This window comes from Pygoscelis adeliae, unplaced genomic scaffold (assembly GCF_000699105.1).
Source record: "Pygoscelis adeliae isolate BGI_AS28 unplaced genomic scaffold, ASM69910v1 Scaffold174, whole genome shotgun sequence".
Taxonomy (NCBI): Eukaryota; Metazoa; Chordata; class Aves; order Sphenisciformes; family Spheniscidae; genus Pygoscelis; species Pygoscelis adeliae.
The window spans coordinates 6602588-6621057 of NW_008824676.1; the positions used below are offsets into that span (position 1 = coordinate 6602588).

The 18470-nt window shown below is 37.7% G+C and overlaps 1 protein-coding gene across 1 annotated transcript in view; it reads right to left on the minus strand.

Moving 5' to 3' along the window:
- Positions 1-786: 786 nt before the first annotated feature.
- ANGPT1 (angiopoietin 1) overlaps positions 787-18470 on the minus strand; it is a 184093-nt gene continuing 166409 nt past the window's right edge. The window contains exons 8-9 of the mRNA XM_009323104.1: positions 11844-11974; positions 787-947 (exon numbers count right to left, since the gene is read on the minus strand). Coding sequence (XP_009321379.1) covers positions 787-947; positions 11844-11974 — 292 coding nt within the window. The remainder of the gene's footprint in view (positions 948-11843; positions 11975-18470) is intronic.

Below are 18470 nucleotides of genomic sequence, written 5' to 3' on the forward strand. Positions count from 1 at the left end.
AAAGAAGGGAAAAACCTCAAAACACAGCTACTTTTGTTATCACATTATAAATCCTAGCTCAGGGATTATGCCAATTATCTGATTTACCTCTACAGAGCAACTGAAGAATTTATGTTTATTACCCTTATCATTCTTCATACGTTTGACTCGGTTTATTTATGAGAAACATATCTTTAAAGGATTTAATGAAAAATAATATTCGCACAAATTCTTTGACTCTGGGATTGACATAAATCTATCCACCATTCAAATTCAGTTAATTTAAGAAAAACAATATTTGGAGTGGTCACCTTGTGTGCTTTAAGATGAGTTTTAATAAAGGTGTCTCCATAATCCTTTTTCATGGATATAATGTTGGCATTTCACTGCTGAATAACATTCTACTCAATAGACCATGGTTGGTACATTTCATTTCTTCAAATTCTGATGCTGTTGCTGAATAATCTAGTATGTTTTTGCACCTCTTATTAAAAAAAAAAAAAAAAAGAAAGAAAAGGACAGCCACTGACAAAGCACCATATTCGGGCAGAATAACCAGATCCAGTTGTTCTTCTCTGGAAAATCATTGCAGCCACCTTCTTCTAAACCAAACCTCTCCCATTCATCAAAATGTGGGGTGACTGTTGGAGAATTTTTGCAGGTTATGGAGTGATAACGAAGAGGCTTTGCATCATCCCTATGTGTTGCTTTCAAGAAACCCTTCACCTTTTACCTTCAGACTGTGATAGTGGTGCTGCTAAGGGCAGTGTTGTCCTGGTTTGTTCTGGGATCCACCGCTGAATGCCTTTAAAAGTCCAAGGGCCGAATCATCATGGTGGTGGAGCGCAAGGAGTAGCTGGGGCCTTTGAAATAATGCCACTTGATGCCGTTGAGCTTTCCATGGTTTTGCCCAGCTGTGTAGAACATCCCATTGAGATTGGAGGGGCCGCAGGCATCAAACCACCACCCTGAAAACATTAAGACAAACAATCAAACTGCAAGTGCACTAAGCATTTTTATGTTGTTTTACAGGTTTAGCTGATTAGCAAATTCTGGTATTCCCAGGCTCATAAATACTGGTGCGGTGGTGGTGGGCATATTTTCATATTTTTCTTTTTTGCTCTTTTGTGCTATTCTGTAGCCAGTGGTGCTGGAGAATGCACAGTTGTATTTACAGAGTTGGAAAAGTATTTAGGTCCTAACTCATTCTGGTTTTATATGCAGTATGTGAAGGAAGAACAAGAACAACAAAGACAAACAAACTGCTTTGCATGTTTAGACAGTATTACAGTTCACCCATCTCATGTAAACTTCAGAAAAAGACTATAATTCATAAGTATTTTGCATAATTTCACTTGTTTGGTTATTTTGAGTATAAGCACGATTTAATTTTATTTACTGGTCCTTTTCTGTTGCTTTAACTGTGATTGTTCAATTGCTCAGACAGTTTGCTTTTGCTCTCAGGTTAGGTGTTCTTAGCAAACATGGGTTATGAGTATGGTGGTGCTGCCCTCTTATAGTAATTACGATATTATAGTACTAGATAATCAGTATTCAGAGCAGTGTACAAGGAGACGGGTAGACTCTTTCTTTAAGACTTATGATAAATTCATAAACAAGACTCAGCAAATTAATGGAAGGACTAAGTGAAGAAGACAATTATAACACTGTTAGGACGTTGACAGTCAGAATACCTATGTGCATGGATAGATGGTTTAGATGATTACCTGAGTGTGCATGTGTTTAGGTGACAGTATGGTCAACTTCAATCAAGGTATATGCATTGCGTGTACAGGTTGGGCCAGAAAAGTGACATTCAATCCTTAATTTTATTATTTCGAATGGGAAAACCTATATTAAATCTTGAGCCTCATAGTCTTGATCTTGAAATGTGCCAAATGCTTTTGAGTCAACAGTATCTGGAGGGTCCTCACTCAGATCCATCTGACATTTTTTCACTTCTCTGCAAAGCCTCTGAGCAAGTTCACACCTGGCACTTAGAAAACTGACGAAAGTCCATTCATTTTACTTTATTTTTAAAGGGGTTTGTAGGCACTTTATTTGCATGTCTACAGGTAGCAGAAAATTACTGGTTACCTGACTATCATTGACTACAAAAAGATATTAAAAATGTTACTGATTGATATCAAGGTTACGGCCTTTTCTGCCCCCCTACCCTGCCTGCTCTTTCCTAGCAAGATGCGGCTTCCTACTCATTAACCCTTTGAACTCTGTGTGCAATTTTATATATTTTATTCTACTGGAAAGACAGGGCAAGAAATGTCTTGCTCAGATGCTTGTGCTTCTAGTTCACTGCTCCAGCAGCTGCATTGTAAGACTGTTCTGAAAAGTGAGGTGACACAGATTTAGGAAAAAAACAGAACTTTGTTTTCTGAGGGGAAACCAGCAATCTGGTTTATAGAATGGCCCTGTGAACAGTTGTGTTGGATAACTGAAGGAGTAGTAAACTGAGAAGTTAGGATAAAAAAGGAGTGTAACAGCTCAGGAACTTTTCAACCTGAATTTTCTGCCAAAGAAAATGCATGTAGAGCCATACCTCCACCTTTGTGAGTGCTCTGTTAACACAGCCCTGAAAATAAACCAGAAATATTTATCAAGTACTTGTGAATATTACTAACAATGACAGAGGTTTTGCTACCATTCGTATGACAGAATGCAGAAAATTCAAGCTTGCTAGAAGCATAGGTTTGGTTGCAAACTGTATGCAAAAAAAGTCATCTCACCTTTAGACTCCTGCAGTGAAGATATGTATATATGTCTTTAACCAATGGAGAAAATTGAGTCAGTGGTGAAATACACTGTGAATCTTCAGAACTATTTTAAATTGTTCCTTTAAGATGAAATTAATCAGTCAACACTCTTGTCTATATCCCCAAGATCTTTTCTTGTTAAGGTGAATTTTAGATTGTCATGGGAGTTAGTGTTTTAAGGAAAACTTGAAATAACATGAAACTTGGCAACACTGAGATTACAGAACACAAACTGACAAAGATAAACTAGGTGACATATTGACTCCACTGAAAGTAGTGGGAGTTTTGCTGTATATCTTGATGGGAATAGAATTTTCTCTCCAACACCTTACAGGGTATCTATGTAAAGTAACAGAAAGATGCTTAGTTCAGACTGAGGAAGGCAGAATGAATCCCCAGACTGTAAAGAGCTAATATTCCCAATGTCAAAAATATATTAACCTCAATGGCTAAGAGCTCTATTTTCAGAAAGGTTTCTGGCGGGGTTTTTTTTCATAGTAAGACCTACAGCCTTTGTGAATCTTTATTCAGGTCTTGTGCATCTTTCTATGTAATATGGTTGTACTGAACATTTGCCTTCATGTATGAAGGCAACTAAAATCATAAAGATCAGGTGGTGGCTTTTGCTTTTAGTGGTTAAATGCCACTTTATTTTAAAAAGTTATTTCAGCCTGCTCACCACAGCACTGTAATCTTCCCAGGACTCCCCGCAAACCTTTTTCAAGCACCACCGGTAGTGGCAAACCGATCATCTAGTGAGTGGCTACTGAATTCTGCAGGTGTCATTGTGAACTGAAATGCAGAATTTTAAATTTTCAGTGTGTTTTCCACTCTGACTTCTGGAAATGGAATTAAAGTGTGAGAAGCTCCTTTTAGAAAATGTGCACTGCCCTAGTGAATCCTCCAATTTCATCATATTCAGTGGTTAGCTTTTTATCTACCTATAATGAATGCATTGTATGAAGGTATTTTAAACTATGCCTTGCTACTACTGATATGATATTGATTATGATTAGCCTTCAGATCCAGTACTTACTCTGTCTTTTGTATTCAGATCCATGTAATTTATGTTTCTAGTCTTGTAAAGTAATTTCTTAGATTTTGGATAATAGTGGGCTTTTTTCAGAAGTAACACTTCATAATGAAATCTTGAGGGAAGAATTTATGCCAGATAAATTCTGGCAAACTTCTATTTTGATACAATTGACCTCTCTTTGATTACAATGTTATACCTAAGGGGGCAATAACCAAAGAAAGAGAAAGCCATACAGCCGATGTTTTACTGTAACCAGAGTATAATCTTGTAGAAACTTAAGACAAAGTTAAACAGAGAAAATCTAATCCTCATTTTTCAAGGCTGGAACACAGATACAGCTGGGTTCTGTTTGTGGTGTTGGGATGAAGACATGGCAAGCTGAGCTAGTTACCATTTCATCTTAAAGGAACAGCAATAGATGCATAAATGGCCTTTTTGGGGAGAAGGTTTTCAGCAGTGCCCTACAAAATCTATGTTAAAAATGGAATGAGTTGAAGAAACACAAAATTTTATAAACCTTTTGTGAGGACCTACTCAAATCTTTCATCATAGATTTCTTCTAAATGAACGCTTCTTTCAAAATGTTTTTTAATGACCATCTTTTTTTTTTTCTACTATACTGTTCTTGTTAGTGAGACTCTATGAGTTTTTTTTAAAGATGTTTCCTAATACTACATTAAAATGTTGGGTTTACTTTCTCTCTGTCTTTCTAAGTGGTTTTTTTTCTCCATATGGTTATGTTTCTCCATCCTCCCCTGCAGTCCTCTAAAAGCTCTTCATTCCCCATAGGGCCTCAGATTATCACAAGACTTCCTACTGCATGTCTCAACACCAAAATCCACATCTTTGAATGGATGCAAATGTTTTTTCAGATGCCTTGTATATTGGGGGAAAGAGGAATGAAAGCAGTGACTTTCTTGGTAGCTATGAGGAAGTGAGGGAACGTAAAACAGAGGTTTCTGAAGGAGATACCTACAGCATTGCCATTGCAGAAAACACCAAATAAAGCAGCTCCAGAGCTGTGAGGCAGTCTGACCCAAGGAAAGACTCCCAGTAGCTATATGTTGGCTCATTCCCTGGAGTTCACAGGATTTTCCTCCCATGAAGAATCTTGTTTATTTTTAACTACAAGGTAATGGCTTTCCCAAATAAGTATCAAGTCTTCTCTGAACAGCAGTAAGATTTTAACCCCAGAGATAACTTTTGGCAATGATTTCCATGGGATATTTGAATCATGCATGAGAATCATGAAAGGTGGGCATTATGAGAAATAATAATAGAAGTAAGATTTTAAAGTCACTAATGAAGTGGTAAAGAGGAAGCTTTCATGAGAAGGTTAAGAGAGTTTTTATTCAGAAACACAGGTAGTTTCTTCGAGTTGTTGTGATCACGAAGTCACTAATTGCTTATTTGAAATGAGGGTAGCTCAGTCTTTTGAGGTTAGCCCACCTCTAATAATTTGTATAGTACAAGCAGCATTACCATCTCTGTTTGCAATAAAAATCCTTAGGTCATAAAGTATATTGTCCAAACAAAAAATAATTTAGATAATACATTGATAAGTTGTTTGAAAGTTCAGCTATACAAATAAACATGAATCCCCACTGTAGACAGCTGCTCTTCTGAAGCAGTTAAAGCATGCTCACGCTTTGTGGACTCTTATGCTTTAGTCTTTAACTAGTGTTGCTCTTACCTCTGGGAAGTTGTTAAATTTCTTGTCAGTTCTTTTCATTAAATAAATGTATTTTGAATGCTTCAGTCTACTTCAGCCACATATCACCAGATACTACAGCTCCACAGACCTGCTTGTACTATATCTTTGGCCGAATATGAATGTATATTGAGATAATTTCTACAAACTCCTGCAAAAAACATTCTAATAAAGAAGCATTGCTCAAATGAGTAATGATATTACTGGAAAAAAATCACAGCCATCTTTTATAATGGTTTTCTGAAGTCACAAGTATAATTTTTATATGATAGAATCTTCTTTGTCAAAAGCAACATAGAAAAGGCTTTTGTATGCCAAACTTAACAGCTTTCCTTTTTTGGTTTGTTGTATAAATTGTAATTAAACATGTATGTATGTAAAATTCTTTGTTAGTAAACTAGTGCTCATCAATTCATGGGTGTACTATAAATCTAGCATGCATTAGGAACTTGCTAATCATCACTCAGGTTTGATGAGACGTTCTTAGTTGCCTTTTACATACTACAATAGGTGTTGAAAGCCTGCATATTTGATGGCAGACCCTTTCTTCACATATCTGTCTCTGTTCTCCCTCCTGAGTACACTGAATGCCTCCAAATGCAGTAAGTTCAATACAATCCATTCAATAAGATCCGAAGTATGTTTGAATGGTACATTTGTATGGGTCTATGGGATAAAGGGATCGTATGAAAAGCCAATATTTATTTCTAGCCCTCTGGGTTTGTCCATAAAATTTAGTGCATTTGGCAACAAAGCCAATAAGAACAACTTCTAATGCAAAAATATTGAAATAGTCTTCGTTGTTCAAAAGACAGAACAATTTATTTTATGAAAGATTTCAATGTTTCTGACATTCTGTACTTTAAAGAAGTTAGATGGTAATACTTAGGCTCTGTTTGTCTTTGCATTGGTAACTTCTCAGCTAGAAGACTGGGTGCAGTTTTGGATGACACCTCAAGCTATATGTGAATCCACTGGACAGAGTCCAAAAAGGTGAATGTAAGAGGAAAGATTTAGGGTTGTTTAGTCCAGAATTCAGAAGACAGATTGCCAACAACCTCAAATTCATAAAATCTGCTGAAAAAAGCAGGTTTTCAAAGGAATGCAAAGGAATGGTCTATTCTTTCCAATGATGGAGGATAGGACAAGATGGAACGCACTTAAATTATCATAGAATATCAACAAGCAAAGATTTCTTATATTAAGTGGTGGTACGATCACGAGGCTGGTGAGGGGTCTGGAGAACAAGTCTTCTGAGGAGCGGCTGAGGGAACTGGGACTGTTTAGCCTGGAGAAAAGGAGGCTGAGGGGAGACCTCATCGCTCTCTACAAACTACCTGAAAGGAGGTTGTAGCGAGGTGGGTGTTGGTCTCTTCTCCTAAATAACTAGTGATAGGACGAGAGGAAATGGCCTCAAGTTGCGCCAGGGGAGGTTTAGATTGGATGTGAGGAAAAATGTCTTTACTGAAAGAGTGGTTAAACATTGGAACAGGCTGCCCAGGGAAGTGGTTGAGTCACCATCCCTGGAGGTATTTAAAAGACGTGTAGATGAGGCGCTTAGGGACATGGTTTAGTGGGCATGGTGGTGTTGGGTTGACGGTTGGACTCGATGATCTTAGAGGTCTCTTCCAACCTTAATGATTCTATGATTCTATGATTCTAAGTGTAGCCAAACTCAGCAACAGATTTAATTATGAGAATGAGTCTCTATCACTACAAATCTTGAAGATGAACAGAAAGACAGAAATAAATAGGTAGAGAAGAGTCTGTCTTTGAAAAGGACTAAATTACCTCTGGAAGTCATTTCCAGGCCTATGTTCTTTTATTCGTTAGAGTATTGATTGACCAGACTATCATTTAGCAGTTGGTACTTGACATTCTGAAGGTTAAATCAGAATTTAGCTGTCAGGATATAAGATAAAAAGGCATTAGCTTTTCATATCAACTGGATAACACAGTCCTTTTTATAAACATCTTTTTATGAAGTAAAAATAACATGAAACTTGCAGACTGGTGGCCATGTTCTGATCTTCTAAATATATCAACTGAATAATTTTTAAGTTAGTCACTTCTTGTTGTTCTCCTAATACTTTATTACTATTGTCCATACTTCACCCTGATAAACATAGCAATATAGTAATGATTTTGTTAAAAGTGTTGAGTAGTCATATTTCTACTGAAATATTTCTAATATTTCTAGCATAAATCAAATAATATTCCAATCACTTTTTATCTGCATAGTGGTTATATTTTTCTATCAAAATATTAGGCAATATAAATACTTCATGAATAGTGTTTTATAAGTAACTTCTTTATGAAAGCAACAATATGCATAAAACCTAAAAATTGATGCTTTTCTGCATAAGTAGATGTATATCCAGGGGTTCAAGTTGGACACTTTTAAGTGTGCTGAGGTTGCTACTTTCAAAGTTTTTGTTTCAAACAAAATATAAGAGAAACTGTGGCTTTTTCTAATTGGATAATGTACAGGCAGATTTCTATATTCAGCCAAGAACTTCCCTCCAAGTCATGACAGGAATCCTCCATAGCATTCTTGCCAGACATTCATAAAATTCACCACTTGGAGAAAAAAGCAGTGAAACAACAGGCAATGAGTGCACCACTGTTTGGGATTGTCATTGAGCAGTCTCTCACTTAATAGATGACAAATCCTTTCAGGATTACTAAATACATGGGAACTGTCTCTGACTCAGGAAACCCCTGAGATGCTAAAGATACTGGGAATATACTCAGGGGAAGTATCATTTATTTGCATTGTTCTTATGCCCATATTGCGGCATCTGCTGCTGACTGCTGTCAGAGACAGGAGACTGCAGCTGGATGAACCTCTGCTTCCAGTAAAATAAAAAAAGTTATTTCAATAATTCTATGCTGTTTCAATGCTAGCAAGACAGCTAGAAAGTCTCCCCATCACTTTGTCAAACTATTCCAGGGATCAGAAATTTAGCAACGTTCTCGCTTATCACCTGAAACAAGGTAAATGCCTGTGTGAACATCTCAGACTGCAGCCAATGCAAGACAAAGCAAATCACCTTAAGACTATTTCACTATGGGCCAAGTTACCATAAGTGACTTTCCAGTGACTGAAAACAATTGCACAAACAATTCCTGGGGCTCAGCTGACAGGTGGTATCCTGGCGGGATGCTCTAACTTGGCCTTGTGCCCACAAATCTGATCCAGAGACGTTAAGTGCTCTTCTATTGGAAATCTATCTGAAGCGCCTTGGACATCTACTCAGTGCTTTGTTCTGGTGACAGTTTGTTACATTCTAAGTGCTGTTTCTTGCAAAAAGCTGTGTATGTAGCTCACTGTCATTCTGTTCAGAATAATGCTTGAAATGATATGGGGATATAATCTTTTGTTCAGTTTACTGGCCTGAGATATTGTACCAGTTCTTAACAGGTATTTTCACGATATAAAAATTTTTTACTATTTTGTCAAATGTTAAGTTTAAATGAAGATATTATTTGAATAAATATGCTTTGCCTCCCTTTAAAGTAAACCAAGCATGCTTAGTTTAAATTTTCCAAGGCACAAAAAAGCAGCTAAAACATTTAACTACCATGTAAAGTTCACAGAGGCTAAGAATCCAGCTCATGAATGTACTTTTGAAGCCATTCCCTAAAATCAATATTAAGATAGAGTCAAGTAGCTCTTGAAAGGACAAGAAACACACACACACAAAACTCTGTTGATGCTACTGTATTATTCTCCCAGTATTTAATTTCTTATTCTGGGGAAGAGGGAGGAAGAGAAAGGAGGAGAGAGAATAATAGTTTTGATATAGACCAAATAAAACTGACAACTAGTAAGATCACAGAGAGAAATGTGTGTTTTCCTTACATTTTTATTTTCAGCCTTGACTATAACCATATCACAGTCTTGAGCTTCAGCTTATCTCAGCCTTTATTCCTGACATAAATATATTCAGTTCACCTCATAGAGATAACAGGCTCACCCAAACTGTCAAGATAGCTAGAAACCTGCCTGTAGATTTCATATCATTCATCATTAAAGAGCTCTCTGTGATGTTGCCAAAACTAACAGAGTCTCTGATATCTTTTGGGAAAAAAAGAGGTTTTCCAAAACCTGCTATCATTGCTACTTTTCTTAATTAGTCTTTGTCTGTGGTACAAAACTGAAATCTACTCACTAAACAAATGTTTTGGTATTTAATTCAATTTCTGATATTTCTCAAGGAATGAGAAAGTCATTTCAAGGAGCAAAGCATAGCAGAGTGTTTGAGGAGAACTCTAGCATGATTAAAGTCTTTCTCTTCTTGAAGTACTACAAATTACTAGTACTCAGAGTCTAGTTCAAAAGACTACACTCATCTATTTCCAAAGGCTAGCTGCTTCTCCTTTTACTCTGCAGTGATTTGTTCTATTTGTGGTTTCCTCAGCCTTTGGTAATTCTCCCCCTTCCTCCTTATTCCTTTCATTTGTTACCAGTATATTCCAATATGTGGTTTTCCTGTTGATTTACAGGACTGCTGCAGCAAAATATATGTGAACCTTGTGGAATGGTTGTTCAACAGCAGGCTGACCTTAGCAGGGCATTGACCTGCCATAGAAGTCAGGGCAGAAAAATAAACAAAACCCCCAGCTCCCAGAATTAGCCATCTGAGAGCAGAGGTATTTCCAGGCAGCTTGGATACATGAATGAGTCTGCACTTCAGCACAGACACAACTCACATTTAGGAGCTTCTCACTGGACTCTGGCCTGCCCTGGAAGTAAGACACTTTAATTTAGCATGGTCTCTACAGGGAAAGGTCAACAGTTTTAATTAAAATAAACTATTGATTTCTTATGCATTATCCGTCTCCAGAACTACCTGGTTAGCTTCTTTTTCTATAGAAATGGAAAGGTAGTGTCTGATCACCTGCCTACTGGAAGAAGTTTCCCATGCTGACTTTTAATAAGATATCACTAGAGGAAGTTAGGAAAGTTTGAAAAATCAGCTCCTTAAAGACTTTCCCAACTGGGTCATTTCCAATCGGCAAAAGAGAATGAGGAGCTAGGTTGTGCTTTTCATATAAATTCCCAGTGATGGGAACCCATCTTCTGTTAGCAGATGATAGCTTTAGAGGGTCATGCATGCCTGAATGTGGCCTGAGCTGGATTCAGTCAGAGTGCCAATAACCACAAATAATATCAGTTTAACATTCTGATCCAAAATACTGAATAATTTATATGCTACAGGATTTTTTCCAGGAAAGTTAGAAATCACTGAGGGAGAGTCTCCGAAGAAGATCAGATGTGAAGATAAGGGCCTTTCTTGGTCATACAGTCAATGAACCAAAGAATCCCAATTTAAGCTTTCTGCTTTAATGTGGTGTCCTAGAGATAAAAATGAGCTTGCCCATATAGGGACTAAGAATAAGCATCATTTGCCAGAGAAAGTTCTCAGTCTTGTGCAGAGCTTTAGGTGTCTGTATGGGGAGATAATCTCAGATATTCTTCCTCTGCATTTAAGGGAACAAATATCAGTCATACACACTATACTTGCTGGCAGTCAGGTTGACTTGGTGCTTTAAACTGTCCCAGTATAACTTCTTTGTGCACGCCCCCACCTCAACTCTTCTTTCTTTCCTTCTGCAGCTTGACTCAGCTCACTAAGGATACTGTTTTAAATGTTCCAGAACAGCTAAGTGCTACAATTTTAACAGGGGGTTGCAGGTCTGGTCTTTCACAGGTGAGTGAATTAGCCATTACATTAACTATGTCTATACATATATATGTATATATGCATTATGCTCGTATAAGACAGCTGAATCATTATAATTATTTCAATAACAGAATCACACCCTGTCGTGGTTTAACCTCAGTCAGCAACCGAGTGAGTGAAACTGGCTGAAACTAAGTGAAATAGATAATATATTGCAAGTCCAGATTCTGATTGTTTTTAAACTTTACCTTCTATTATCTATTTCCCTGCATTTTTTCTCTTCATTTTCTGGCTGATTCTCCCACTTCTCACAAAATTCTTTTCCCCTTCTTCATCTCTTAGCTGCTTCTCTCTTACTTTGCCTTTCTTGCGTCAACAATAACACTAACTTATGCTTTTCCCCTTGACATTGTTGCAACAGCTTCAGTGCAGAAGTATACCGACTGCATCTCTGAATAATCCCTTCCCTGCTGATAGGGATCTTGAGGTATTGGCACTACCACAATATATATACAGAAAAGAGTACGAGTAATAATAATAAAAGGAATTTTCACACAGTACTTACACATCCATGAATGCAACTTCATCCACGGTTGCTTTAGGAAAACAGAATAGATTCCTATCAATGTAGCACATATTTTCAGAGTTGTACTCACCTCCAGTCAACATGAGAGCACATTTACACATGCAGTTGTCATTGTCAGCATCTTTTGTACTGAATTCAGCACCATGTAAGATCAGGCTACTCTGTTTTCCAGCTGTTCCACTGTGACCTTTTAAATAAAGCCTGAAAGAGCAAGAGAAAACAATCAGTGTCACCAAAAAGAAAAATAAAAGATCCAGATGTCTTTCCACATCAGGTTTGCCTTGTATGAAGTGCACTTAGAAAATTCGGAAATGTCTTGTGTTTTGGCTCAATCTCTTTGTTGTTTCAGGTGTAAAATGGGGACATTCAGGTTTTTCAATGTAGCTGTAGTAGCACATTGTCCCTGCCCCAGAGCAGAACTGAGCACAAGGAATCTGCACCGGAAAATATAACAAAGTAGAGGGAGTCAGAGACAGAAAAGAGAATGAAGAGAGGTGCCCAGAGATCTGGAATACATTGACAGAATAATTGAGTATTTGAGTAGCTGGTCTCTTTACTGTGGCACAGAAACAGCACTCCCAGTTAACAGCAGCCACATTATCAATCCCTGGGCTCAAAAGAGGATTTCAGCAGTTTCAGAATTTTTAATTCCACCAGTTACAGCACAAGCCAGCAACCCAGTTCTGCCAAAGCTGTCTCTGAGTGATGAATGGAGAATAACTTAGAGTTCAAGCCACAAAAGTCTTCATGATTTGCAATGCTAAATATCCCTTTTCTTAAGGAGCCTGTCAACTAATTGAAACCACAACCATGAGCTAGGAGCCTGAGCCCAGCTCCAGTGAGTAACAGAGCATTTGTGGTGCTCCGTGCTGCAATGCCCAAAGCCAAGTGTGCCAGCTGCAGGGATGCTGAATAGAGTACCTCTGTTCCAGCAAGGAAACACTGGGGACTTGTGAATGTCTGACCTGAGTTCACAATTACAGGGACATGCACAAGAAAATGCTGAAGAGGAGAGGAGAGGAGTGGAGAGGAGAGGAGAGGAGAGGAGAGGAGAAGGTTGCACACCATGGTTTCCTTTGCCTCTGCTTAAGCATCTCTGTGAGACAGACATCACTGGGAGGTGGATGCTCACAGCAAAAACTACTTCCTGTACATAGCTACCTACATCAGACATCTGACCAGTATGTTCTTGTTTTTTTCATAAAACATTGCTGGAAGAGAAAGGTATCCTTTGCCATAATAGCTTCATATGCAGCAAGGAGGAGACAGGATCTCAGTGTCTACTGGAGAAATATGAAGCCACAATCCTTACATCCAAGGAACAAGCCCTAGCCACTGGTGCAAGAGAGAGGGGAAGGAGCTTCCCTCACCTGTCTCACTGAAGCTCTACAGGCAGGAATACATGAGCCACAGGGCTAACCAAGAATATGATTTGGTATTCTACCAAATATATTCTACCAGTCTATCTAGTGGGATAGACTTCTCCACTGAAGAGAAGGTGAAAAACATCAGTTCTGTTTCTTCTAGGGTTATTAAAGAGGGGCAAGTATATCTTTTAAATATCGAATATAAAATGCATAAGGAGCCATGGGAGCAGAAGCAGGACTTAACAGTGTAAAGCAGGAGAGATGCCTCTTTCTCTCTGAGATTTACAGCTGGGAGCGCTATCCTACAAAATGCCTTCCCAACTTCTCTCACAAACACAGTGAACAAGGAGAGCAGTTATGAGTCACTGATAGCTGTCGCTGCCTTTTAGATTGTTGTTGTATTTTTATCCAATGACTTTGGATTAATAAAAAAGTAAATGCTTTTACCAGAGTGTCGTTCCTCCATTTGTTTAGATGGAAGACAGATACTTCGCTGCAAAGTGGTCACAGTTTTAACAGCATGAATAGAGATCATTCCTAACCCATTCTAGCCTACACAGTAGTAGTTAAGCCATTGGCATTTTTCTGAGATGAGGAGAGACTGTCCCCTAGACTGAGATTTAAATAAAACCCAGTTCTCCCACAGAACTTTGGGCTTGGAGCTCTGCTTATGAGAGGGAGGAGGAGGGGCACATAGGCACCATATGGCAGCTTTCCTTAATCAAGTGCATGGCTGCTGATTTTTTTTTTTTTTTGCATGTGTGCATCTGTGGGTGTATATTAGATCCAAACAAAGCCAATCTGATTAAACTTGTCATGGAAACTCGTTACAGAAAAGCCTCTTCTGGATATCCCAGTGAGGTTACTAAGCCCTCTCAAGATGTGAAGGCACAGAACCAGCACTTGGGGCTCTAGAAAGTATGAGATTCAGACTTTCAGACTGACTTAAACACTTAATTTTAATCAAAATTCTTCCTATATGTCCTTTCTCCATCTTTAAAAATGGAGACAACAGATGCTAAGCATGATCATGTTAAAATAAAAATTTATTAAGAAAAGACAACTGTCAGGGCTATCCTTCCAAAGTAGTTACGTTGCCTACCTTCATTTGATTTTAATGTTGCATGTCACCTGATCTGAGCCTGATGATTAAATACCTTTGGACTTAATCCTTAGAGTAAATTTTATATATAGATAAGTACACACACATACACATATAAAAAATCTTGGATTAAATATAAATACCATGGATAGTCAAACACCTTTGGATAGCACAAAAATGGATAAGGCAAAGTGTGAGCTTCAATAAAAGATCATGAAGATTCTTAGAAATTTAACAAGGAACAACCTAGGAACAGGAATCCAGGAAGGTCATTGTATTATGCTATTGTCCAATCACAGTGGCAATTAGCCCATAATTACCATGTTACTCTATCAAAGGATGCTTGTTTTAGACAAGATTACTCTAAGACCTGTCTTTGCTCATGTTCATTTCTTTGTTCCATACAAACGAAAGGCTGGAATTGATCCCATCTTCGTTCATTGGACTTTTGCCTTGTTTTGCAAGCTGTGCCTAACTTTTTGCAGAACAAAATAAAAATCCCTGAGGTTGTGTTGATAGAAAAATTACTTTGTCACATGATCTCTACAATCTGATTTTAAACGGCCATACATCCTCACTATATCAGCAACACCAAAGCTCACAGAAGTCTCATAAAGTCAGTATAAAAAGCAAATGTTGTTTACTTAAATCACAAACACAATGCTAGCCAGATCTTATTAACAATCAACACTATAAAGCCCACTTAGTCCAATAAAAAAATTCGTATAATGTAAGAAAACAATAAAGAAATGAATAATACTTGGTGTGCAATGTTTTTCCCAAAGGGATAGGGCATTAGGATTATTTACAAGCTCATACTCTTGCCCTGATATTTTATAAACATTCCACTCAGCATAGATTTAGATCTTGCTAGTTATGTTTGACTTTCCCTCAACAGCATTTGTCTAGTAGGTCTCCAGTGACTTTAAAAGGATAAAGCTTAGCCTAGCTCTAAACTCTAGTAGGCTTACCATATTGCAGCAGTGTACAGATGAACCATAGGGTGAAACAGTAATTCTCTTGCTTTGGGCCTTTGTCCCTGAATCGGCATTGCCCAACAGTTAGGAAAAAATGATACTGCAAAGTTGGCACTACTTTAGGCCAAAATCAGGTGTCAATCAAAAAACAAAACAAGTCCTGAAGCAGTCAGTTCTTCTCTTTCTGAGTTTCTGTTCGAGCCATACGGGTCCAAACTAGCCTGGCTTGAGATAGCAAGTCTGCAGAGCACTAAGGCAACTGATGAGCCTGCTAGCTCCCAGGCAGCAATAGGTCTTACCACTTAGACTTAGTCAATTTTTTAGTATTCTCAGATTCAGACTGGTAGGATTGAACCTTTAAAATAAACCCTGAATAACTACCAGGACATAATTTCCCTCCCTTAGAAAAGATGGTGATTCAGGGTAGAGTTCCTCTTGGTTGTTCTTGAAGGAGATAAAGGAAAGGAAGATAAAAATAAAAAGCAACTCATTCCAGTCAAAAGTCAAGGAGCAGTTTCAGGACTACATCTCCAGTCTTCTCACTTGTTCACAGCAGGAAAATTATGAAGATCAAGGAAAGCAGTGAAAACACAGCTCAGATTTACAAATTAGGCAGGAAAAGCAATTCATTCTCAAATAAGCAAGAAGAACAATCCTATTTTATCTGTATACAGTGGAATTAAAATAGCAACAAATAAGCATTACCAAGTAAATAATGAGTAAGTAGGAGTAAGATAAATACTGCATGTGTATATTAAGTTTTGAGGGCTTCTGATGACATTTTTATGAAATTCTAAAATCACTATGAGGAACATAGCTGATAGCTTTCATTTAGAGACTAGCAGCTTTCCTAGTTGATGTACTTAAGAAGAAACAGCACATTTAAAAAAAAAAATCAACTCTTACCTCTTATCTAGCGTGAGTGTTAGAAATTCCCTCTGCATTTTTTCCACGTGATATTATAACAATGGCAGCTTGGGATCTATACACACAGGTAGTGAGGAAGAACTCTCTTAAGCATGTTTTGCTTTTCACCATTCCTACTGTGTGACACAACTTGACTATCTGTGGTCCCTTGAAACCAAAGCAAGGTATATTGTGTGGAAAGAATAGTTCTAAAAATATTACATAAACAACTGCAGGGCAGTCTGAAAAGCCATTTCAAATTTACACCAGAACTTTTTCCTTTTGAAGTGATTAGATCACCTGGAATTCTTTCAAATATATACAGCTTAGCTGTGTTCACACTGTGTTTGATGAGTTTAACAGATGAACCTGGGATAATTCCAAATAAATTACAAAAGCATTCGTATATTTCTGCAACATGCAGTTATAAAGATTGCAATATGTAGGATGAGATACTAAAAAATCTAAGAAATAAATGCAATCATAAATCCATGTGAAAAAGTTGTGTGCTAAATATTATTAAAAGTGTAGGAAATGGTTTCTGCTTCAGTGCTTGCATATAGAGCACCTGACCTTAGAATTTCTATTTATTTATTTATTTTTACTAAAACTAGTGAGAGGTCTATAGGACGCCCAGAATTTAATGTTAGCTACTTGTTTCTCTAAATTTTTTCTGTTAGAGTCATTGGAGATCACTCAGTCCTTCATTTAAAGCAGTCCCTCAATGAAATAGCTAAGAAGTCATATCCAGCTTTGTTGGTGAGTAATGCATATTTTGTCTGTAAATAAAGAAAAAATATACTAGCTTACTGCAAACATTAACAACGATCATTAAGAGATGGAGGGTACCATCTCAACTACCTCAGTTTGCATAGTCTTAAGTATTTTAATAAGTTGAGATAAGATCAAATTTCATCATTGCCACAGTGCTAAAAATTTTAGCACAAATCTCCATAACTGGAATTCATAAACATGAGTAATGGCCTAAGATTCTTAACCATTAGAGAGAAACAGGAGTCTTGAAGTAGGATTTAAAAGATTCAGCATGATGAATGGAGAGGGACACATCAAAGCTTGCCTTTGGGAAATACTGTAGAGGGATGCCTCCAAATTTCCACCTCCCTTTTGTCTCTCTCTGCAGGCTAAAATGTCTCTCTCTGCCACCTGCTCATTCCACATGGCTGGCAGGAAGGAATCCCAAATTCTGATCCCTCCTCAAGGGAGGGGTTGTTAATTTTGATGGAAAGGGTCATTGTATAAAATGGGTGCATGGGGATCAGAATCCTATACCCAGAATTTCCTATTCTGAGCCCTCTCCTCACTGGGTTCCCATTTTTTCCTAACTTCAATAGGAGCAGAGGGCACCTACATCTCAGCCCTTATTCTAATCTGCTGGTCACCACTTACACCTGGTGTGTGGGAATATGTCTACACAGGTAAGTGTGGACAAATATAAGTTCACATTGACTGTCCTCCATGTTAGGCATGTGAAAGGCGTCTTTGTTTTTAAAACCCACATGACTGCCATTATTTTGTCCTCTAGTTTTGAAATGTCTGAGGTTGCGGCAGGATTTAACTTGAATCTTCCATCTGGTTCACACTTGCATCTAAACTTTAGATAGCTTCAGTTTGTGAAATGAAACCCACTCCTAAAGATGCTGAATTTGGTAGAGTTTTATGAATTGCTGTGTTAGTCAACTAAATTCCATTTATAATGATATTTAGGTGATTAAGTCCCTTTGTGAACCAAAGCCCACTGACCTGCAACCATTTAGGAGGAACCCGGTCAATTCTAGACATTAATTGTAACAATACTAAGTAACACACACCCCCAAAAAAACCCCCACCAAATACCCTCAAAACCAGATAGCAGCTTTATTTTAAGTTCAGATTTTTTCTCAAAAATGTTTTGATTAATTATTTGGGGATCACAAATCATATTTATCAATGAATAAAACATAATGTCTACTGAAGTAATATTAAATGCTGTTGGCTCCTTGTAAAGTTTCCCAATGTGCCTTTTCCTGAACATATTACAAAATCGCATGAAGTCACCCAATAGTGACAGTTGTCCCTGAATACCAAAAGCACCTCTGTAATAAAGACATCTTCCAAATATTTAATAATAGATAATGTGTTGTGACCAGGAGACAAAATCTAAATAATCACTCTAGAGAAAAACTGCTGTTGCTGAGGTTAAAGCTAAAATGTCTGCCAAAATCCTGTAAAACATAGAATCATAGAATCATTAAGGTTGGAAAAGACCTCTAAGATCATCAAGTCCAACCGTCAACCAAACACCACCATGCCCACTAAACCATGTCCCTAAGCGCCTCATCTACACG